We start from the raw sequence: 24,447 nt of genomic DNA, 5'->3' as shown, positions 1-24,447 counted from the left end.
GTTGAACAGAAAACAAGCTTGGCAACAATCTAACACTAATCAAAGTAACAAAGAAACTATATATCAAAAAATTCTCCATCATATAAGGAGGGTTTTAATGATGGTTTTAAAAAGTTGAATAAAAATATTACTCCCCTGGCAAACATAACTATTCATCAAGGATAATATGAACTTACACTTCTCCATTTTTTGTGTTATCAATAGTTGACAATGCAGCTTCCTGATACATCTGTCCTAAGTCTTGCAATCGATTCTGCATCATATTGGTCATTTCTGTTGGTAATCGCCATACAAATATACACCTAAAAAGTCATATCATTTAATCATTGGTCTTCATTTTGTTAGAAATTGCTTAAATAAGGTAGAATGGGAGAGTATTTCAAGCATTTTTGCCAATTAAGCATCTCATGATGGCAAGAATTTGTTGGTTAAACCTCAAGTCCCTGTTGGAAATTCAGTAAAACCCCAAGCTAAATATAAGTATATCCTAAAAACATGACCATAAGCTTGGCATAAACCAACTGTGAAACAAGGAGCTATAATGGTCTAGAACCCACAGTGTACTCAAATCTATAACACCTGAATATCACTAGGGTCTTAGACACATGCTGGTCAAGAACCTACAGTGAAATTAAACCCTTAAGCTACTGTAGGGTACTTCCTTAGAAATCCTGACACATGCTTGTCTAAAACTCACAATAACATGAAGCTTAAACAAGTACATTCATAGATACCATGACCCTTGCTTATCTAAAACCAATTTAAAATCCCAGAGTCAAAAATACATTTATGTCCCAAGAAACCCTGACATATGCTGGTCTAGAACCCAAAATAAAACACTGAGCTATAATACATGTATATCTCTAGAAACCCAGAAACATGCTGGTCTACAACCTACAATAAAACACAGAGCTATAAAACATGTATGTCCCAGAAAACCCAGACACATACTGGTCTAAAACCCACAATAAAACACAGAGCTATAATACATGTATGTCCCTGAAAACCCTGACACATACTTGTCTAGAACCCACAATAAAACACAGACCTATAATACATATATGCCTCTAGAAACCCAAACACATGCTGGTCTATACCCATAATAAAACACAGCTTTAATACATGTATGTCCCTGGAAACTCAGATACATGCTTGTCTAGAACCCAGAATAAAACACAGACCTTTAATACATATATGCCCCTAGAAACCCAAACACATGCTGGTCTAGAACCCTAAATAAAACACAGCTTTAATACATGTATGTCCCTGAAAACCCAGACATATGCTGGTCTAAAACCCAGAATAAAACACAGCTATAATACATATATGTCCCTATAAACCCAAACACATGCTGGTCTAAAACCAAAAATAAAACACTGATCCTTAATACATGTATGTCCCTACAAACCCAGACACGTGCTGGTCTATAACCCACAATAAAACAAAGAGCTATAATACATGTATGTCCCAAAAACCCAGACACATGCTGGTCTAGAACCCAGAATAAAACACTGATCCTTAATACATGTATGTCATAGAAATTACACTTTTCCACAATTTTCAAGTTTTTCAATCAATTGCTTTGACTGTTCACGATTGAACTGGCAAACTGTTAGTTCCTCTATTTAAAACATGTGACGCTTAGATACTTGAATTACTTAGTGTTCCATGAGGGCATTTAAAGGAAGATTCTTGAAAATTCTAAATTTGAGATGTTTTATGAAACAAAGCCAAGGGCTTTTTTCTACACAATTTTCTAACATAATAATTGTCTTTTCAACAGATACAGAAAAAGTAAATCTTGAATAAAATATGTAATTAGGATCATAAGCTATAAAAAAAAAAGTCAGAGAACTAATCATGTTTTGTAAAGAAATATTTTATCATACTATTTTGTTATTTTCAAGATTAAGGAAAGTAAATATTAAAAAATTTCAGACAGTACTTAGGAGGTAGTAAAATAAAACAATTACTTAATAAATCAAGGTTTGTATTTATGATGAGAAAACCTACCCATCAGCAGAAACAGAGATTAGATGTTTTAGGTTGTTGGTAAACTGGATACCAGTGATGTATTCAGCATGACCAATCATACAAGCCTGTATCTCTCCTGTAGCATAATCAATAATGGTTATACTTTTATCTACTGTGCAACTTGTAGCAAAGTATGTTCCTGAAGGATCTAACTGAAGTTTCATTAATACTCCATCATCACCAATAGTACCTTTATAGTTCTTGCGTTGTTTGGACGTCTTTATGGAATATATCCTATGAACAAAATTTTCAACTTAAGATTGCCATATGTTAAGAAATAAAGACAAAACAAGAGGCTTCCAGGAGCCTGAATTGCTCACCTGGTTAAATTTTGCCTTTCAAGGACAATAACTCAAACAAAAAGTTGCCCAACAATTTTGACTCAAAGAAGACTTCAATTTTGACACAAAGAAGACTTTGGTAAGACTTATAAGGATCATATCATCAATTAAGAGTTTCTTTCTATCTATCATAGTTTTTGAAGATATTGGCTGAAAACTGCTAAAAACATCAATTTTCGCCTTTCAAGGGCAATTACTCTAACAAGAGGTCGTCTGACAACTTGGATCTCCACACATTTTTGTAGGCCTCATCATAAGGATCATTTCAGCACCAGAAAGTTTCTTTCTGTCTATCATAGTTTTCAAGATATTGGCAGAAAACTAAAAAATAAACATTTTTCACCTTTCAAGGGCAATAACTCTAACAAGGAGTTATCCAATAACTTTCATCCAATGCAGCTTTTGTGGACCTTATAATAAGGATCACTCCAGTAATTGAAAGAATTTGGTTCAACCTAATGGTTTTTGGAGATATATGTGAAAAACTTCTGTCTGATCCCTATGTTCTATTTTTAGTTACGACGGCCATGTTTTTTGACATATCAAAAATCCCAATAACAGTTCTATGCAGAACATCCTAAGGAACATTCATACCAAGTCTGATTCTGATTGGTCAAGTAGTATCAGGGGAAAAGATTTTTAAAAGAAATAACATTAAAAACAGGGGAAAAAAAACATCAAAAAAGGGCACTAACTCTTACATGGCTGAACAGATTAAAACAAAAAATTGACAATATCTAGATCTCATCATGCTGAACACTTTAACACTGTCAGAATTAGGCTATTAGGAGATATATGTGAAAAACTTTGGCCTGACCCCATATGTTCTATTTTTAGTAACAACTGCCTTGTTTTTTCAACAGATCAAAAATCACCACATCAGTTCTATGCAAAATACCCTTAAGGACATTCATGCTAAGTTTGGTTCTAATTGGTCAAGTAGTTTCAGAGTAGTGTTCTAGGATTTTTTTAAAATTGAGGCTTCCTTGGGAAAAATCCATATAAAATCAACTTTCCCACAGTCAATGACTGCTTTTCTAACAAAACAAATCCTTACAGCATATGAAGTTTTAAACTTGCCATGGGAAAGTGTAGCTAAGTACCTAACTTTCCCTGAGCCAAATTTCAATTGCCCCAGGTAATGGGAAATAGGAATCCTTGAACACTGCAGAGGAGAAGAGATTTGAAAAATTGTTTACGACGACAGATGCAAATTAATGGCAATAGCTCATATGCCCTTTAGCCAAGTGAGCTATTGATTCATAGGTAACATACAGAGTGGCAAACTTATGCTTTAGAATTTCTCATATAAAGATAGAAATACTGGGAGTAAGCTCACAAAGAGAACCTCCACTTCAAATTGAGTAATATGAGTAATGTTAAACCCTTGTTTGATTATCTCTCTTTTGAAGTTTCCGACAATAATTATACCCTTTTATGTACATCTACACATGAAGCCTTTAAATACATTATTTTAAAAAAAAATTAATTTCTTTGAGCGATTTGATTATCTCCCTTTTGAGTCCTCTGCCAATAATAATAGTCCTTCATGCACAATTACATATAATTCCCATCTGTCAAAGTTCATAAAAACTGCCAAAGTGATTTTGAAATATGTGAAACCCTTTAGTCGGTTTACATCTAACATGTTGCCAGAAAGCTCAATGTGTGACCCCACTTCTTATTATCAATTCAATACAGTTATCTGTGAATGGACAGGCAGATTCTGTACGACTGGTTGACTGATTATAGTTTAACATCCCATGGCAGATATTTCATGAATGTTTGACCAATCAAACAGACCATGCTTTGTTCTAGTCCATCATGCTGAGCTGGATCTTTATTTTGCTAGCTAACAGAAGCAACAGCCTACAGGGTATGCCACCCCACTTTGACACATTATTCTGACTCAGAGCCAACCCTTCATCATTAAATACCCTAAATAAGGTGTGCTTGGAAAAGAAGTTACTGCCAATTTTTTAGACACTGATTAGACTTGCACAGGGATCAAACCCACAACCTCCCATGTTGAGGACACTACCTCAAGACCATGAAGATTCTATCAAACATTTTCATATCAATATCAGAAATAACTGTATGTCCTATTTTTCTTTGACTATGCTACTTGAACAAAATAATGAAATAACTTTTTGTGTTATTTTGAAAAAAAGAAAAAAAAACCTCATATGATATTAAAAATTCTAAAAATGACATTATAAAAAAATTGCCAAAAAATAGTAAACAATACTTAGAAAAAATAGTCCTATTTAAAAGAGTGAATTCATCATAATGGTAGTTAATACAAATTTAACCTATGACCTTAGAAGCACTTAGAGCCTGATTTCAGTAGGGCAGGAAGTTAACCTGAAAGGATCTGTAATAGTTATGTGTCTGTAACAAAAAAAAATATCCATATCCCACACCTTAAAGTTTTGTTAAATTATGAAGGAAAAGAAATCCTTGTAAATGTAAAACTGTAAAAGGCATCAAATATCAATATATTCAAATGTGTCCTCCTACAGATTACACATGCCTTATATTAGTAAGATATTTAAAGGCCTATAATTTTGTCATCTATTAGTGATGCTCAACAAAAAACTGACTTTATCTGTAACATTTTAAGATATGCTTATATACAAGAAATTGGCTCAATATCTACAAGCATATAGAAGAAAGTCCAGAAAGTGTGATTACTAAGTCCAAGGTCTGTAATGACATCAAACCAGTGAATCAGAAAAAAACAGAGACTTCAGAAGTTCAAACATATACTCACATACAAAAATCCAGCTCAACAACTGTAAACATATTAATTTAAGTCCAAAAAGGTTGTCTTTTAATGAAATTTACAAAGTTTAAGTAAGAAAAATAAATCTGTCAAACATCAATAAAGCAAGATGAAACACAAACTTGATCTGCTGACATACCAATAAACCAAGTTTACAAGGAATTAGACAAAAGTTGACAAAACTGTTTTGATGCAAAATGACAAAAGAACTGATCAGCGAATTAGACTGGAATAGGGTAAAACTATATAGCCCAAATCCTACCTTACTTTTCTGTTATGACAGGTTGTTCTGAAAAGGCCTGAATCCTACCTTGTTCTTCTGTCATGAATGGCCATACTGAAAATGCCTGAATCCTTTCTTAAATTGCTGTCATGAATGGCTATTCAGAATTAGCCTGAATCCTACCATATACTTTCTCATGACAGGCTGCTCTGAAAATGCCTGAATCTTACCTAATATTTCTGTCCTGACAAGCTGTTGCTGCAAACTTTTCAGTTGGATCTATAACCATGTCATACAGTGTGGTCTTTCCAACCAAATGTTGATCTAATGTAAACTGTAAATCTGGGTCCTACAAGAACAAAAAATAAAATTTCATTTAATAAAGCCTAATTCATTATCATCATCATCAGGAAGCATAGAATACTTTGGACCACAACATAGTGCAATACACATAAAAATAGTTTTATGCACTAACTGGATCAACAGTTTTTGGAAGGCTTATTGAACTTCTGTGCTGTCAAAGTCATATTTAATTTACCAACACTCTTTTTAATTGGTCTTTTTCAATTAAGAACTCTCTGTAAGAATAGTATGACAGGAATCTGAATCTCCTCCTTAACAGAGTAAACACTGACCTACCATTCAGAGTATTTTTATCACTAGACATAATATTTATAACTAGAAGTAATGACAATGTGAGCTCACAAAGAAAATACCTCCAGCCACAAGTGGACTTATATTGTGTTTAAGATAGACAATCTCCATGTTGTTCTATTTGTTAACCTCTAGTGTTAGGGCTTTCAAGAATCTATACATAACTTAGAGCATAGCTCAACCAACTAAAAGCACTGATACTAATGAGAAAATTGTTTTATATGTAGGAATTCATATGTAAAATTAAGAAACGGGAAAATAATCATTCAATATTGTCAAAACAGCTGTGTGATACGATCAAGTACATGTGGTTTAAAACTATCTTAAAAATTTCAAGAAAATCTTAGTTGCATCCACTAAGTAGTAGTGTTATTCCATTACTACTCTCCCATTAAAATGGATATAATTATTCAAATCATATGCATCCTTTAGAATGTGTAAGAAACTTGTACTTACCAGCTGAGCATTTCTGAATAATACTGATTTATCAGCTCCACAAGAAAGCATTTTCATCTGTCTGTCAGTCTGTACAAATTTGACTGATGTAATGGACGATGAATGGTCATCTAATGTCTGAAGCAGTTTATAGTTCTGTTCTACGTCAAAAACATGTAGCATTCTATCCCTACTACTGGTGGTCAGTAACTTTGGACCTGTAAAATACATCAAATATAAGCACCTACTACTGGTGGTCAGTAACTTTGGACCAGTAAAATACATCAAATATAAGCACCTACTACTGGTGGTCAGTAACTTTCTTCACCCAAGTTCACCAATCTGAAAACAAAGTGTCCCTGACAACTCAAGTGGCTAATTCATTTAGAATTCTCTTCAAAAGATACAGAGTACAAAATTTATTGAGAGGTGAAATTTGGGTATGAGCCTCAGTTTTGTATTAGACCTATATAATACGCGTTTCTGCGGGCCTTTTATATATTTTCATTGTTGAAGAATAAGGTTAAAATTGTTCTAATGTTAATATAATTTAATTTTAACATATTGTTATGACTTAAAAATTACAATTGTATTGATGTGATATCAATGAACTGATTATTTTTCTGGGTATTTAAAGTTATACAATGTACAGCACTTTATTATCATGATTATTTGAGTAAAAATTTATACGAAGTATTCTGAAATACAAGCATCCATTTATAATATAACACAGAAAGAAATATTAACTTTTCTTGATGTTATTTTTATCTTTTTCAGCTGTTTCCAGTATTTATGTCATGAAATCTCTGTAAACCTAGGAAAACAATCTGTTTAATAAGCAAAGGCACACCTGAAGTGTAATGGACAGACAAAAAACCACACACCTTGATATGCATTCAGAGCCATCCAAAAACTATCTAATGGTAGACTTACCATACTTAAAATTACTATACTGTAGGCATAAGACCTCCTGGTCATGGGCTTCTATAGTAGTCATTTCTTCTAAGGTTTCTAAATCATGAATCCTAGACGGAGAGAAGACAGTATTGTTAAAATTAGCAACAGAAGTTCAACAACACATCAACTTAATCTGTTGTGTTTTGTATTTTTTTTTAAGAATAAAGGTAAAATTGTGTACAAAACAAATAGTATCTCCCTTGAAATCTTGTACATACCTTATATTCCCTATTCTGTCCCCTGATGCTAGATGCTTACAATCTGGACTGATACACAGAGATCGAACACCATTTTTATCATCATAATTAGTGTCAGTCTTGTCAGTTCCACCAGCTGCAATATTAATGCATGATCAATAAAAGAAATTAAAATATAAAAAAAAATTACACAGTAAACTGGATATAGTACATGTATCAACTTCTTATTATTTGAAAGAAATAAATACATACATATTTGTCACAGCTTGATACAACTGCAATTGTCAACCATATGGACATGGGCAACTAAATATGAAACCTTGTTTATATTCAAGCTTGACACATCATTCAATTTATTTGTAATAGAAAATAAAATACAGCTTACATTTGTGACACAGAGTTAAGCTGATTTTTTAACTTGAAAGTAAAATTTATATTTTTAATCCAATGACTATACAAGATTAACTAGAGGAGATACCCAGGTTCTCCTCCCAAGAAATCATTTATGAAACAACAAAAATGATTTCAGGCATTAAGACATAAAAACAAGCAAGAGGCTCCCAGGAGCCTGAATTGCTCACCTAGTAATTTTTTCACCATTCAAGGGCAATAACTCTTACAAGGAGTTGTCTAACAATGGCAATAACTCTTACAAGGAGTCATCTAACAATTTTTATCCCTGGAGACTTTTTTAGGCCTTACAAAAAGGATCATTTCAGCAATTGAAAGAATTTGGCTAAACCTAAAGGTTTTGGAGACAAAATATGCGAAAAACTACAGTCTGACCCCTGTTCTATTTTTAGTAACGACAGCCATATTTTTTTTGATGAATCAATAATCCCCACTTCAGTTCTATGCAGGATACCCCATGGAACATTCATACCAAGTTTGGTTTCAATTGGTCAAGTAGTGTCAGAGGAGAAGATTTTTGAAAGAAATAACATTAAAAATAGCAAAAATTGTAGAAAAAGGGCAATAACTCCAATATGGCTGAACAGATTAAAACCAAAATTTGACCAGCGATAGATCTAATCATGCTGAAAAAAAATAAGAATCTGTTGTTCCTTCAAAGAATAAAGTATGAGTTATCACCACTAGCAGTAATTAAGCATTGATTAAAGATGAAATTATTTCCTTTTCTAAATATAAAATAAATCTTCAATTGGAAGTAAAAACTTATATTTTTAAGAGTCCCCTTCCTCTAGTTTAAGAGATCCAAATCACATTTTTTTTATGAGTTAATGAATCAAATATTCTGGTTCCATGCAACAAATCTTTAACTACTACTTTAAGTGTGAAAATATTCTAATTTAAGTGATGACATAATATCCCTTTTCATCAATATATATATAGAGTTGAAAAGGAAGACAAAAAATATTCTCTATACACTGAACCAATTTTTAAGTAATGTGGCAACCAGGTCAGATAATTTAGTTTTCATTCACAAGCAAATAAAAAAAAAAAAAATATGGAATTTCCTGATGACAATTTTTACTAATAATAACTAAGTCTCATGCAGGTAATTTCTATATAAAACGGTCCGTCATAAATTTAGTACCTAACATGTGCACTGCCAATGTTTAACTGTTTGACAAACATTCAGCTAGAAAGCGTATTACATTTAACAAAATTTCTGAAAAAAAATGTGCCAGCTTGAACCTTGGTTAAAATATGAAAAAAAAAGTCACATCATTTCACAATCACTCAAATGACCATCCTTATTGAAGTCTAATATTAAACCAACTTTCAGTTTCTTACCCAATCTCTTAAGTAGAAACCTTCCTACAATCATATGTACATCAATAGAAAGTTTTAATTATTTACAGGTAATTAACATCAATTCACCATTAAATAAAAATACTGTTTGACAGGAAAATCTCAAAATTAAGAACAGTGAAAATTCTCCAAACCGGCCACCATTGGGACAAGAAAAAATGGCTGGTTTATAGGGGTGGCCAGTTTTGTGAAAAATAGCAATGCATTCTAAGAGCTGTTTCCATTAATGTGTTCTATAACCATACATCTTGTCAATTTGTTGGTTGAGACATGTTTAATGCCAATTCAAAACTTTTCGCCTTTTATTACATTTCAAAGCTTGCATCATTTGTAAATGATTTGATTTTACAAACAGTACTACTGACAAAATAATGATCACGGTTTTGAAAGAATGTTAATTAAAGATCAAAGGGCTATTGATGGTAATTAATTATTTGTATTGTTTTCTGTAAATTACCTATCAACAGTCTAATAATTTCAACCCTATGTTGTTTTGGCTTGGGTGCAGGTAAGATTGTAAAGATCATACTATTAAATAACCCCAATTGCCTGACTTGTGTACACACCAATTAACAGCCAACCAGTGACAAAATGTAATGTCTGGATTAAATTTGTGGCTTAAACTAATGTCCCTTTCAATTATCATCTGTCCACTAATGAAACACAAACCGGTCAATGAATGAATTATTAATTACGATTGTGATTTATTATATAATCATATACAGTTTTGTTGACACATTTATTACAGGTGAACAATCACGGGGCGGCCGCAATTGAGAGGTTGTTTTTATTGGAAATATGTAACTAAAACTGTGAAAAACCGGCCGATGTACAGTTTTAGGGGATGGCCGGTCTATTGAAGACAAAACACACAGATTTTAAGGTATATCAGCCGGGACTTTTGAAAACAGCCAGTTTGAAGGGAAGACCGGTTTTCTGAGGGTTCGGTTTGGAGAACTTTCACTGTACTTCCTCTAATTGACCACAAAATCAACAAAACAAATCTCCTCAGAACAACAGGAAATATTGCAACAGATGTTTTCATATTTTAAAACATATGGGAACATATGTTTAGGACCATTATGGAAACATGTTTTTGTGTCTATCAAATCAGATGGAAGCAACATTTTCACTTAAGTCCCAATTATTATCTGATTTTTATTGATCTATATTTTATGAATTAATTTGCTAGTTCTAAACATTTGTTTTTCATGGCAGTCCTAAACTTATGAAAAACATGAGAAACATGTTTTTCAGATGTTTTCAAAACATATGAAAAATATATGTTGCAATTATTCCTGTGTATACCACTTTCATTTTTTTATATTTAGTCTTGAGGTGATAACTGTGAAAGTACTATTGTTCGTGGGGTACCAATTATCGTGGTTTATGTGAGTAGGCAAAATCACGAAATTAGGTTCCCAAATAAAAAGGAGATTCCCACTGATGTGTGTTTACTGAAAACCACAAAACCACAAATTCAAGAAATCCACAAACTTGTATTTCTTTCTGAATCCAAGAAAATTAGTATCTACAAATTAAAGTACTTTCACAGTAAACTAATAAACAGCTAAACTAAAGCAGATGATAGCTGCAACCCACTAATATCCCATTAATCTTACAAGAAAAATTGTAAAAACTAACAACAACAAAAAATCTTTCTTCTTTGTGCACAAACATTGTACAAAAAATAATTCTTTAAAGTGTCTTTTAATGTGTTGAGTAGTCCAATTGACAAAAGATGGGGATTAGAAAGGCAGAAATATTGTTACCTGGGTTATAGTTGACATCTCTCAAGTAGTTCAGAGCTGGATCTGTGTAGATGACTTTTAATAATTCCTGTAATTAGAAACAGATACTACACAACTTTGATTTTATTGAAACTTGTAAGAACTGTTTCAGTACACTTGAACTTATGTCTCTTCTAACCAAATTCATCAGCAGAACATACTAGTAAAAAGGAGCAAAAAGTCATTACTTCAAATAGAGAAACCAAATAAAAAAAATAATTGACTTTTAATTCATGTGACTGTCATAACTGTGACACACTACTGAATGCTAATGTATCAACATTGCAAATGTCTTGGACAAACATTCCAAGAAAAAAAATAATAATTGACCTTGCAGTCAAAGGTGAAAGACTCATGAAAATCAAAATGGAACAAAACACATGCTTAATATTAAGGCATGTGCCAGAAACCAAATAAATGCATAGCCAGGGTCCCATTTAATAAAACATCTTAAATTGAGATTTTATTCAAATTTCAACTAATCATGTAAGGTTTACAACTGAACTTAACTTGAACTCAGGTGATCATTTACCAGGAAAACTTAGCTTGAAGCCTTATTCAGGCAATCATTTACCAGGAAAACTTAACTTGAAGCTTTATTCAGGCAATCATTTACCAGGAAAACTTAACTTGAAGCCTTACTCAGGCAACCATCTACAGGGAAAACTTCGCTTGAAACCTTATTTAGGCAACCATTTACTAGGAAAACTTAACTTAAAGCCTTACTTAGGGAATCATTTACCAGGAAAACTTTGTAACATTCATTAAATTCATTTTTTGTGAGTCTTACCTGGGAGAATATATTTCTCCTATACATTTTAAGATCTTTCATGTGTGGGTCTAGATTCCATATCCTGATTGTGTCATCACTGGAACATGTGATAAAGGAACCAATTGGGAGGCTTTGTTCACAGCTATTGTCTGATACTGGTGGACAAGTCTGTAAATACACATAAATTGCTCTTAGATCCATTTTCAAATGACATGCTAAAAGCTATTAAAATTAGTGTAAGTATCCTTTTGAAAGGTGAAAGGGTTAGAAATAAAGTAAGAAATCTCTCAATTAAATGACTGCAAGAAATGTAACAAGACATATAGTGGTATATAACAAAATATGTCCATAATAAAACAAAAGCTGTGGACCACAAACAATTTGTTTTAGTATTGATGACTTTGAATTTTGCCAGCTGACCTTAAACTCAATTGGTGACTTCTGCATAAATTATTATCAAGCTTCCACCTTACTAAGTTTTAATTAAATCTAAAAGGGAAATACAGGAGAAACCAATTTTACAGAGTGTCAAAAAGTCTAATGTAATAGTCTACAGGAGTAAAAGTTCTGTTAGCAAGCTTACAAATATAGACAGAATGATTCCTATAACTTTGTTTGGTGTTGTAAATACATACTTCTACACTGTATATGAATGAGCTATGGAATAAAAAACTCCTTGATTTTCCTACTTTGTTTATGTCATGGACATCCCATATATACATACTGTGGTCGTTGTAAATACAAGTAACCTGTAAAAAAAAATCACTTTCATTATGTCAACATGAAAGTACCTGCAAAATAACTTTATAACAAATAAGTCTTATGTCTGGTGTTTATCAAAATAACCTATAATTAATGAAATGCTAATGAAAAATAAATAGATTTGTTGAGGTGTGGTACCATTAAGTCTACTGATAATATGTACCTATCCATCAGACAGAATAAACATCAGCTTAAAGTACATAGCTAGGTTAAGGACCATTTCTTTAATTCCACAAGACTTACCTTACTATTCCAATCATCATACACAATGCCAATTGTATCTGGATATTTAGCATCAACTTTCTGGTTAACCATTTGACTGAAAATCACAAATAAACATTTTGATATAACAGACAGATGGACAGGTAAAAAAAACATTGTACTCCAGCAACTTGTTGCCTAAGAAATAATAAATATATCAGGCCTTCATTACTATGAACATATTTTGTAAATGACAGCAGAGCTTGATAAACAATCCTTACACTTAGTTTCTTCTTTGACACAAAGGCAGGGTGATATTAATCACTAAATTCTGAAGTTAAAACATCAATCTATTTATATCATTTTTTTAAAAAGTTTGACCAAGTATTGTTCCCTTTAACATATTATTGTACATCACATAAATAAGGACAGCAATTAGAACTACTAATTTTTTCTCAGTGTACATAGAAAAATATATGTTCTGGTTTGAGGTATTTGTTTCTATTTTTCAATCAAATAGTTACATTTCTATTGAATTATTGGTGTCACATACATAACATATTGTTCAAATTTGAAATAAAAAATAATCTACAGTTTTATTGACACCTACTGAATTTTGAAATGAAATCAACTTGCTCTTTCATATCACAAAATGGCTTCTCCGTAAAATGTGAATTGTTCAAATCCAATGACATTTTAAATCCAGTATCACATGTTTCACATGTTTACATTGTCAAATCAGGGATGATTTTGTTACCAAGACGATTTCTGGTTGTTAGCAATTTTAAGAAAACAATGATTTACTGCCTTATTTTGTGACAAAAATTCTTCTGAAGGTCATTGTTCCTATCAAATAATTGTTCATTTTCAATTTTACTTTCTTGTCAAGGCTAGAAAGTACTAATTCCACTTCCCATAGGCTTCAATGCTAATTTTACAATATTCAATGGCTTCCCTGGACTACACCTTAACTTTAAGCTACAGAAGACTATATATATCAGCATGATTCTACATATGTCAGTTCACAATCCTCAGAATGTAATGTGGTTAGCAGACTTGGAGTGCAGCATTGGTCACAGGAAAAGAAGGGTCTATAAATAGCATGGAAAATCCCAGGGTTTTCACAAGATGGAGGTATATTTAGAAATCACAATGGAGATTATGATTTACATCACAAGATGAAAAATGCCCAAATGTTTTCCCTTTCCTCTGAAATAACATGAGAACTTTTTCACAACACGATGAGAAACAAGAGGTAATTTCTTTGTTGGACTATTTTTGCACATGTTCCTAATGTTTTTTATTCTATAATCACATCTGTTTTTCTTTGTTTTTTGGAAAATTCCTCTACTTGATCTGAAATGAATTATCTAGAAACAGGAAATGTTTTGTCCCGAAGATCATTTAATTAGCAGCAAAATATTTGATGAATTTCCCTTTTCCCATCAGTGGGTATTATTAAGGGAAGCAAAAACAGCCAAGTAGTACTGTCTGTAAAGCTCTAAAAATTCCCCAATGACATGTAAACAGTAAAGGTTTAATACACTTTTTCTAAACAGATATGCTTCTAACCTTGGATTAAGGGCTGAAGCAACATCAACTCCTAGATAATGTGGGTGAGGAAGATTGGCAATATAGTGTAAATCTTTGGAACTAAATACTCTCACAACACCATTTGCACAACCGATGAATATATTATTCCCTGCAGCAGTTACACAATTAGCACATGTTGTCTGAAATAATAAAGTTCCAAAATGTACTAATAAGATACAATGCCAAATTTCTCTCAAAATGAACAACTAGTCTTCAATAACAATTCACTACTTCACTACAACTAATACTAGGTTTACAAACAATAGTTACCACTCAGCCATTATACTAACATAAATTAATTTATGTTTTAAGGTCAAATAAAAGCCTTTATTGTTTCCAGTAAACATCACCAGCAGCTTAAGATGAAATGTTGTGACCACTTGCATTGCCATTGAAATCAATGGAAGTTAAAATTTCAAATATGAGTTCTTGTACAAGAAAGACATGGGCCAAAAATAAAAATAAAAAAAGTTTACAGCACAGCAGTGCTCATGGTTCCCAATCTTACAACTATCAACAAACAAAAGACAATAAATTTGATACAAGACTAAATACAAAATTTAAATGATATCCAGAGGAAAATGTCATCTAAGAAATGGACACAAGATGTCAGCAGTCAATAATTTAAGATATGTTTACTTACCCTTAGCTCAGCCCATTTTTCTAGCAGTCTTTTCTCATTGAAGCTACACAGATAACCTGTTTGTGTTATACAAAATACTGTTTTATTTTTACCACAGACAACATCAGTAAAAAAGTTATTCTTTAGGTCACCAAGAATTCCAGATCTTCCAGATAATGGCACCGTCTCATTTAGTATCTACAAACAAAATGATAAATTTGCAAGTTTCAAATAATCTTATTAGTTGAATATCTTCTCCAAGTGGAAGAGACCAATGTACACACAATCTTCGCCAAATGGAAGAGACCAATGCACACAGAATCTTCTCCAAATGGGAGAGACTAATGCACACAGAATCTTCTCCAAGTGGAAGAGACCAATGTACACAGAATCTTCTCCAAGTGGAAGAGACCAATGTAAACAGAATCTTCTCCAAGTGGAAGAGACCAATGCACACAGAAACTTCTCCAAATGGAAGAGACCAATGAACACAGAATCTTCTTCAAATGGGAGAGACTAATGCACACAGAATCTTCTCCAAGTGGAAGATACCAATGTACACAGAAACGTCTCCAAATGGAAGAGACCAATGTACACATAATCTTCTCCTAATGGAAGAGACCAATGTACACAGAATCTTCTCCAAATGGTAGAAACCAATAAACACAGAATCTTCTCCAAATGGAAGATTCATAGATGTGTCAGCATTCATTTCCCCTTTCGTCTACCCCGGACTTGACTTTTAATGAGCAATTCAGTGGGTGTTTCTATACAAGTAGAGGATGCTTACCCTATCGGTGCACCTGGTCCATGCTCCCAGATTTTAGAGGAATCCGAGTTGCTCATTTACTTTTGTTACTTTGTATGTATTATCTTAGTTACTTCATGTTCCTTGTTGTGTTTGTCTGTTTTCCATGTGTGGTCATTGTCCCTGGATTACATTCTTTTGATCTCCGCTACAATCTTGGTTCCCTTAATTACTCTTTCAAATGTAAACTGAATCTTCTACAAATGGAAGAGACCAATGTACACAGAGTTTTCTCCAAATGAAAGAGACCAATGCACCCAGAATCTTCTCCAAAGGGAGGAGATTAATGTACATAGAATCTTCTCCAAATGGAAGAGACCAATGAACACAGAACCTTCTCCAAATGGAGGAGACTAATGTACACAGAATCTTCTCCAAATGGAAGAGACCAATGCACACAGAATCTTCTCCAAATGGAAGAAACTGTTCCAAATGGAAAAGACCAAATAATGTTATTACAATATATGTGTAATTCTACTAAAAGTAAATACTTGTACAGATGTTTGTCTTTCTATGGATTTTACAGAAAGTGAATACTCATACAGATGTTAGTCTTTCGATGGATTTTTCATGTAATTTTCTACATTCATTAACAAGTAACTTACTTTTGACTTACTACTTTCTAAATACCAGAACTTGACATGTCTATTACCAACAGTTACAAACATGGAACCATCTTCAGAAAAGGCAACAGCATTCACCTGTATTATATAAAACACTTCACTATTTATCAGAAACAGCACATTTTCTAAACATATTTTACAAGTCCAAATATTCAATAGATAAAGGTTAGAAGTCTTACAAAGCTTCTGGAAGGTCACAGATCAAGGTAACCGTGTTCCTAAGAAGTCTATTTGGTGATCACAAATACCCCTGCACCTTTTTTTAAGGAAATAAAGCCACATTTCCTGATCTAATATTGTAATTTAACAAACTTTCAAACCAATTTTTCCCATTTTGATGCAGTATAATATTAAAGTATTGTGATACTTGATAGATCTGGTGCATACTTAGATAAAGCAATATTGTTAGTCTAAGTAAATGTTGTATGCTCACAAAATTAAATGTTGAACTCATTCATTGAAGTACATTAAAGTTTCATATCTACACAAAATATTGTAAACAACTTTCTTCTAATTCTCTGCTCACTTTGCAGAAACTTTTATTGTGTCCAAGTTTTCACTTACCCAACTGGACATTTTATATGAAACCATGTCGTTCCCAGGTTTCACCCACCTTTCTGGACATTTCGTATGAAACCACTTTGGTCCCAGTTTTCACCCACCTTTCTGGACATTTAATATGATGTCAGTTTGGTCCCAGTTTTCTCTCACCTTTCTGAACATTTCATATGAGGTCAGTTTGGTCCCAGTTTTCACCTACCTTACTGGACATTTAATATGAGGTCAGTTTGGTCCCAGTTTTCACCCATCTTTCTGAACATTTTATATGAGGTCAGTTTGGTCCCAGTTTTCACTCACCTTTCTGAACATTTTAAATGAGATCAGTTTGGTCCAAGTTTTCACCCACCTTTCTGGACATTTTATATGAGGTCAGTTTGGTCCCAGTTTTCACCCACCTTTCTGAACATTTTATATGAGATCAGTTTGGTCCCAGTTTTCACTCACCTTACTGGATATTTTATTTGAGGCCACTTTGGTTCCAGTTTTCCAATTCCAAACTGCTACCATCATGTCATGTTGGGATCCAATAGACACAATGTACTTGTTGTTTGGAGAAAAAGACTGAAGTAGGAACAAAAACAGAGATTATATTACTAATTTAACTGACACAAACTTTGTTCTTAATGGCTTATTAAAGTGGTATAAATACAATGTTTATGTAACATAATGATCACTGAAAAACAATCAACAAATAATTCATCCTTTTGTTACCAATTACTGGAATTTTGATCAGAAACCTTGGTAGATTAACGACATATCATAGATTTTGTATCTTTGTCTTATCTTTGTACTAGGATTTCAAGAAAAAATATCCTTTTTTTCTGCAAAGGGTCCTCACGATAAATCTCTCTCTTAGAAAAGCTGAAAAGAAAAAGATCTCCCTCTTTAAGCGTTCAAAAGGTTAACAGGTATACAGTCCAGATTCCCTAGAATTCAGACAACTAAAAGCCCATGAGGACCTGAAATGTTCATCTAGAACTCATTTCTTTGCCTAATAATATTTAATGTCAGGAATAAACACAGGTATAACAGTGTACGGTATAAAACTATTTCAGCAATTGAAACTCTTTCTCTATCAGCTACAGTTCTAAGGATTATTTCATCAACTAAAAGTTTCTTTCTATTATGGTTTTCAAGATATAAGCTAAATGATGCAAATACTGTCTGTTTTCACAAATTGTGCTCCTTTACTTGCTGACCTATTCCTTCACTCTTATGCGGCTGATTTTATAGCTGATCTGATCAGAAAGAAAGAATATTGTTTGGCTAGATCCTTCAATCTCAGTTACCGCTATATAGATGACGTATTATCTTTAAACAATCCTAATTACGGGGATTTGATACATCGCATCTACCCAAAAGAACTTGAGATAAAGGATACTACAGACATTGTGAAGTCTGCCTCATATCTTGACCTACACTTAGAAATCGATGGTAAAGGAAAACTATTGACCAAACTTTACGACAAACGTGATGACTTTTCATTCAGAATTGTCAACTTTCCTTTCATCTGTGGCAACATCCCTTCGGCACCTGCATATGGAGTGTTCAGATCACAACTCATATGTTATGCCAGAGCTTGCCAAAACTACGCAGACTTTTCGTATCGCGCTAGAACTCTAACAAATAGGCTTCTGGAACACGGTTACATTGCTACAAGATTGAAGTCATCACTACAGAAGTTTTATGGTCGTCATCATGAACTCGTGGATTGTTATGGAGTATCCATCTGCACCATGAAAACTGATTTATTCAACGTATCATAGTTTTCCTTTCCTCTTTCATTTATCCCGGACTTGACTTTTTATGAGCAACTCGGCGGGTGTTTCTAGAAAAGCTGAGGACGCTTACCCTACCGGTGCACCTGGTCGATGCTCCCAGTTTTTAGTGCAGTCCGAGTTGCTCATATGCTTTTGTTACTTTGTATGTATGATTTTAGTTACTTTATGTTCTTTGTTGTGTGTGTCTGTTTTTCATGTCTGGTCTTTGTCCCTGGATTACATTCTTTTGATTACTGCTATAACCTTGCTTCCCTTGATTACTCTTATCAAGAATCATTCTACAAATTCAAACCAATGCAGACTTTAATAGAGCTCATCAAGCCCATGACACATGGTAATTTTTATTTAAATCTCTCAGTTTTTGAGATACAACTTGGAATTAGTAGTTTTACACCTGTATTACATTGCATCTACCCCAAAGAACTTGAGATAAAGGATACTACAGACACTGTGAGGTCAGCCTAATATCTTGACCTACACTTAGAAATCAATGGAAAAGGATAATTATTGACCAAACTTTATGACAAACGTGATGACTTTTCATTCAGAATTGTCAACTTTCCTTTCATCTGTGGCAACATCCTTTCAGCACCTGCGTATGGAGTGTTCATATCACAACTCATATATTATGCCAGAGCTTGCCAAAACTACGCAGACTTTTTGTATTGCGCTAGACTTCTAACAAATAGGCTTCTGGAACACGGTTATGTTGCTACTAGACTGAAGTCATCACTACAGAAGTTTTATGGTCGTCATCATGAACTCGTGGATCATTATGATGTATCCATCTGCGCCATGAAAACTGATTTATTCAACGTATCATAGTTTTCCTTTCCTCTTTCGTCTACCCCGGGTATGACTTTTTATGAACAACTCGGTGGATGTTTCTAGAAAAGCAAAAGACCCTTATCCTACCGGTGCACCTGGTCCATGCTCCCAGTTTTTAGTGGAGTCCAAGTTGTTCATTTGCTTTTGTTACTTTGTATGTATAATTTTAGTTACTCTATGTTCTTTGTTGTGTCTGTCTGTTTTCCATGTCTGGTCTTTGTCCCTCGATTACATTCTTTTGATTACCGCTATAATCTTGGTTCCCTTGACTACTCATAGACATGGAAGCTGTGTTTGTTGCCTGATCAGCAAATTTGCTACCCACCTTCGGTAACAATCCACTGGGTGGTTTCAAAGGAAAACATTTTTTAAAAGTAATATAAATGATTACAACAAAAGACGACACAAGACAGAAAATATTGACATGAGCTCACATGGAATTTGATCCAGTAGAGATGTCCCATAAAAACCCTAAAAATGATGGTGACCAAGTCTGGTTTTCTAGAAATGTTATCGCAGTGTTCTAGGCTTCCCATTTCCCGTTAACCGGAGCAAGTGAAATATGGGTCAGGGAAAGTTAGGTACTTACACTTTCCCCTGGCAAGTTGAAAACTTCATACGCTGTAAGGACTTTTTTGTTAAGAAAGCAGTCATTGACTGAGGGAAAGTTGATTTTATATGGATTTTCCCAGTGGAAACCTCAATTTCTGAAATATCCTAGAACACTGTCTTGATGAAAATGGACACAAAGCCAGATGACTTAAGTTAAAACTCTGATGATAAGAGACATTGAAGTATTAATTGTAACAAACAAGAATATTATGACAATTCTCTTGGATCTGATATTTCATAAATCTTCTACTGCCAAAAGCCAAGCGAAGTCATTTGACAGGTAGTTACTTACCACACAGTTAATGCCAAACTTATGACCAAAAAATTCTGCAACTTGTGTTTTTTCTTCAACATCCCAAACCCTAACAGCAGGCTGATGGCCACACTGAAAATAAATATGTTAAAGTGAAACACATGGAAAAAACATAATGAAACATGACAATATCTACTGAACCAAACTTTCAGTGACAATTCCCATGTAGAAATTGTAGTCTACTAGACATTCTGAAGTTTTTCCAGCAAAAATATGTATGTGCAAAAGATATACATGAATTACTTAATGTGTTATTTTGCATGATATTTAGGTGAAACTGTGCATACTATGAATTTTACCTAAATGTATGAAGTGTGACTGAATGACTTCTGAAGTGCTCTCTTTTCCAACTTTGTGCAACTCGAACCTAATTTTCTAGATGGATCACTGAGTTGTAAAAAGTTATAATTATACCTTGATCTTTTGATAAAAGAAATGTTCAATAATTATAACTTTATTCCTAGAACAAGAGAATTATATTAGGGGGAAAACAAACTGTCTATAATCAAAGAAATATTACCTCAATAACCTATATGGTAATTAATTCATGTGTATTCAGTAAACCTATGAAGATATTATGACAATACTAGCTTTTAGCTGGCTAAATGATAGGAAGGAGATATAACCTAAGACAAGTCAGCGTCACTGCACATCATATGTACATTTAATAAACAAACTTTGGATTGTAATTCATAATCAACATGCTTCAAGGTAAAACACTAGCTCAAAGCTACTACAATGTATTGGATGGAATAAGATAAAATTAGATTCCACCTGGTCTACGAGTTGACAAAGGGAGGTTACAAATGTCATTAAGAATCATTTAAGTAATTTCCATCTATATGTACATGTGCCATTAAGTCTTGGGATTTACCTCTCCTGTGACAACATTCTTGCCATCTTTTGAAAACTTGACAGCTGTAATTGTTTTCTTACAAGAATTGATGATGTGGGACTGTTTCTTCCCATTCAATAACACTACAACACATCTACAAAACAAAACAAAAAACAATCAAGTAAATTGATCATCAATTTGTGTCAAGAAATGGCAGACATTGGTAAGAGTTAATACAATGATGTACAATTGTACTGTAGTAGTAAGTTTTATGATGACAACCCCATTTTCATGGCTGCCCAATTTGGCAGGTATGCAAAAAAAAATACAAGTATACTAGAAAAGAAAAAAAATGAAGGAAGATATTTCTGTCTTAATGCAAACATTAATCTTAAAAAAACTAAGATCAATATCCCTTTTTGCTTGAAAAACACATGCTACGTGTTAAAGTGCCCTCTTCCCTGCACCCCATCTAAAACACTGATATGTCTTGTCATTTAAAGAATTGATATTTCAAGAAATCACAAGAGAATGTCCAGAACATTTTGATTTACAGAATAACCGAACCAAATTTTTCCTGTTTTGTATCATTACAGGGTGACAGAATCTAGGTTAGTTGATAGTCAGGTTTATAGTAAAGTCTTTGGTTTATTTAATAGAGTAGGAAGTGTAAAAAACTGGACATGAACAATGTGTATTGATAATACTGCTGTTATTATTCTGTCAGCATACAGTAATACTGTCTGGGAAATTCATCAAAGTAAAGGTAATTATGTGGATGTACAAGCTAATAACTGGAGTTACTAGAGCAATGAGAGATGAAGTTTCTATTCTCAATCAATAGGACAATTACTATGTCTTGCTTCAATCACTTTTATGTGCAGTATTTAAATACTCTAATGGTCTTAATGGTCTTACATTCAGGTGAAATACAAGTTCAAAATAAGACCTGTAAAACTGAAGAGTTACCAAGACAGTGAACTTAATTACTTAGAATACATGGTATGCATACAGAGTAACTGAAATGAATACTCTATTACTTTATTGCTATTCATCATGTTAAAGAATTGTTTATTTTGAAATTGTTTATTTTAAGTATTGAAGATCAACATTAAATTTAGAATGATATGTGTATTTATTGCGAAAAACAAATAAATCCTTACAAAGTTAAATATTTTAGTATTGGTGTTAATAGGTCAAACTTTAATGCCATCTGTTTACAGCCATAATTTCACTGAACTTAATCCATAAAATAACAAAGCCCTTTAAGGTCTGGTTACAAATAAACCTGAAGCCATTTACATATATATATATCTGTGTTGAATATGACCAACAATAAACTTCGTATATCAACGTGAACCAAAGAAAATGGACTTATATCACTACCTTCCTATAAAATTCTTATAAAACTCTACCTATTGGTCTTTTCAGTAAAAGATGTGCTCTATACAAGCATAAGCTTTCCAAAAAAAAAGCTTGCTCACTGTAATCATTTCCATTTTTTTGTAGAGCAGAATTTGTTTTTCCTGTAAACAAACTAATTTTTGCAAAAAGGCATACTTAGACACTATCTTTATATGTTCAAACAATTATTTTATTAACATTGTGAAAATAAATCTTCGCAAAATTAGCAGTACGAGCCCCTATCCCTATTTTCTACTATCTATAACCTACACCAAATAGTTATCAAATGTAAATAGTTTTAAAATGTATATATCTTTGGTTTCCACCATCAACTTGTTAAAATTTACAATCATCATTTTTTATATTCATGTTAGACACTCGGTATATGGTCTTTGACAGCAAAGGCACGCTAGAAACTGAAACAAGAGGAAGTGACCTTAATTTGATTTGAAGTTTTTCATGCATATTATTCTTTGATTGGACTAAGGCTTCATCAATAAGATACGATTTCTACCTTATATGGGGAAAGCAAGCAATATAATTAATACACGATTGATGGAACATTACATCAAACCACACCTAAAAGCACACAAAATTACCATTCTGAAATTTCTGTTGTATATACTGGTTCTCACACAGTGAAGTGTGAATTAAATAAATCAGTTACATGACAGGGAACTAGAGCATAATTAATACTGCCCACCAATCTTGTTTGTTGAGCAGGAAGAAATAAACGATGTAGTGGGAGAATAACTGCAGAACATCTAGACTTTTTATCTATCCTGTACCAAAATTTCTACTTTTTTGTTACTCCAAGGTGCTGTACTAGTAGACTGGTTTCATTGAATAAGCATAAGTTCTTCCACTAATATAATCCATTTACATTTTAAATAAAATTATGGATTATCATTTCCTAATGTATATTCAAATATTGTTGGGACATTACTGTTACATAAGCCATAATGATCCTATCCCTTTATAAAACCAAATTCAAAGAATGCAACCCTACACTAATGTTACATTTTCTGTAAACACTTGAACTTCCTCACAACAAGATCACTTTAGCATGTTACTGCAGAACATTATTGACTGTACACTACAGTTACAAAAAATTCTGGTAACTTGACCAACTTTATAAACAGCTGGATAGTGACTTTACCCATGTTAAATTTAAGATTGTCAACTTTAAACAATAGGTTTATCATATAAATCATTAACAAGGATGATCGCTTTCCATAAAATCTGTAACTGCTCTATCATATTAGGGGTTGTTGTCTCTTTGACATATTCACTAAACCTATTCTTGTTATTTACATTGTATATGTATATATAATTTATTCTATTAAAACACTTGAGAATTTACATACAACCAAAACTATATTATTTCTTTATTATGAATTTTCCACCACAGAACATTTTCTCAAAGAACTGGTTAAGTGATTAGTGAGAGTAAGATGTTCGCCAGGTGCAACAATTATCTAAACAATTCTTTGTCAGCTGGATCTATCTTAACCTTGATATGTTACCTGACAATTATCTA

At 32.9% G+C, this 24,447-nt stretch overlaps 1 protein-coding gene across 4 annotated transcripts in view; it reads right to left on the bottom strand.

Moving 5' to 3' along the window:
- LOC148623737 (uncharacterized) overlaps positions 1-24,447 on the bottom strand; it is an 83,737-nt gene that overhangs the window by 44,654 nt on the left and 14,636 nt on the right. For 3 of the 4 annotated variants that reach the window (XM_088565800.1, XM_088565803.1, XM_088565802.1), the window contains exons 3-18: positions 21,543-21,657; positions 20,648-20,740; positions 17,579-17,695; positions 16,556-16,651; positions 15,164-15,340; positions 14,500-14,660; positions 12,970-13,045; positions 12,600-12,713; positions 11,983-12,132; positions 11,175-11,241; positions 7,648-7,762; positions 7,406-7,497; positions 6,494-6,690; positions 5,614-5,732; positions 2,014-2,268; positions 177-302 (exon numbers count right to left, since the gene is read on the bottom strand). In XM_088565800.1, the coding sequence (XP_088421926.1) occupies positions 177-302; positions 2,014-2,268; positions 5,614-5,732; positions 6,494-6,690; positions 7,406-7,497; positions 7,648-7,762; positions 11,175-11,241; positions 11,983-12,132; positions 12,600-12,713; positions 12,970-13,045; positions 14,500-14,660; positions 15,164-15,340; positions 16,556-16,651; positions 17,579-17,695; positions 20,648-20,740; positions 21,543-21,657 (2,070 nt within the window). Of the gene's footprint in view, positions 1-176; positions 303-2,013; positions 2,269-5,613; positions 5,733-6,493; positions 6,691-7,405; positions 7,498-7,647; positions 7,763-11,174; positions 11,242-11,982; positions 12,133-12,599; positions 12,714-12,969; positions 13,046-14,499; positions 14,661-15,163; positions 15,341-16,555; positions 16,652-17,578; positions 17,696-20,647; positions 20,741-21,542; positions 21,658-24,447 lie in introns of those variants that run through there. The other variant, XM_088565804.1, reaches the window with a different exon arrangement.

Source organism: Perna viridis, chromosome 2 (genome assembly GCF_037379345.1).
Source record: "Perna viridis isolate PV_CMFRI_1.1 ecotype Kerala chromosome 2, ASM3737934v1, whole genome shotgun sequence".
Taxonomy (NCBI): domain Eukaryota; kingdom Metazoa; phylum Mollusca; class Bivalvia; order Mytilida; family Mytilidae; genus Perna; species Perna viridis.
This window is presented reverse-complemented; position numbering and strand designations above follow the sequence as displayed.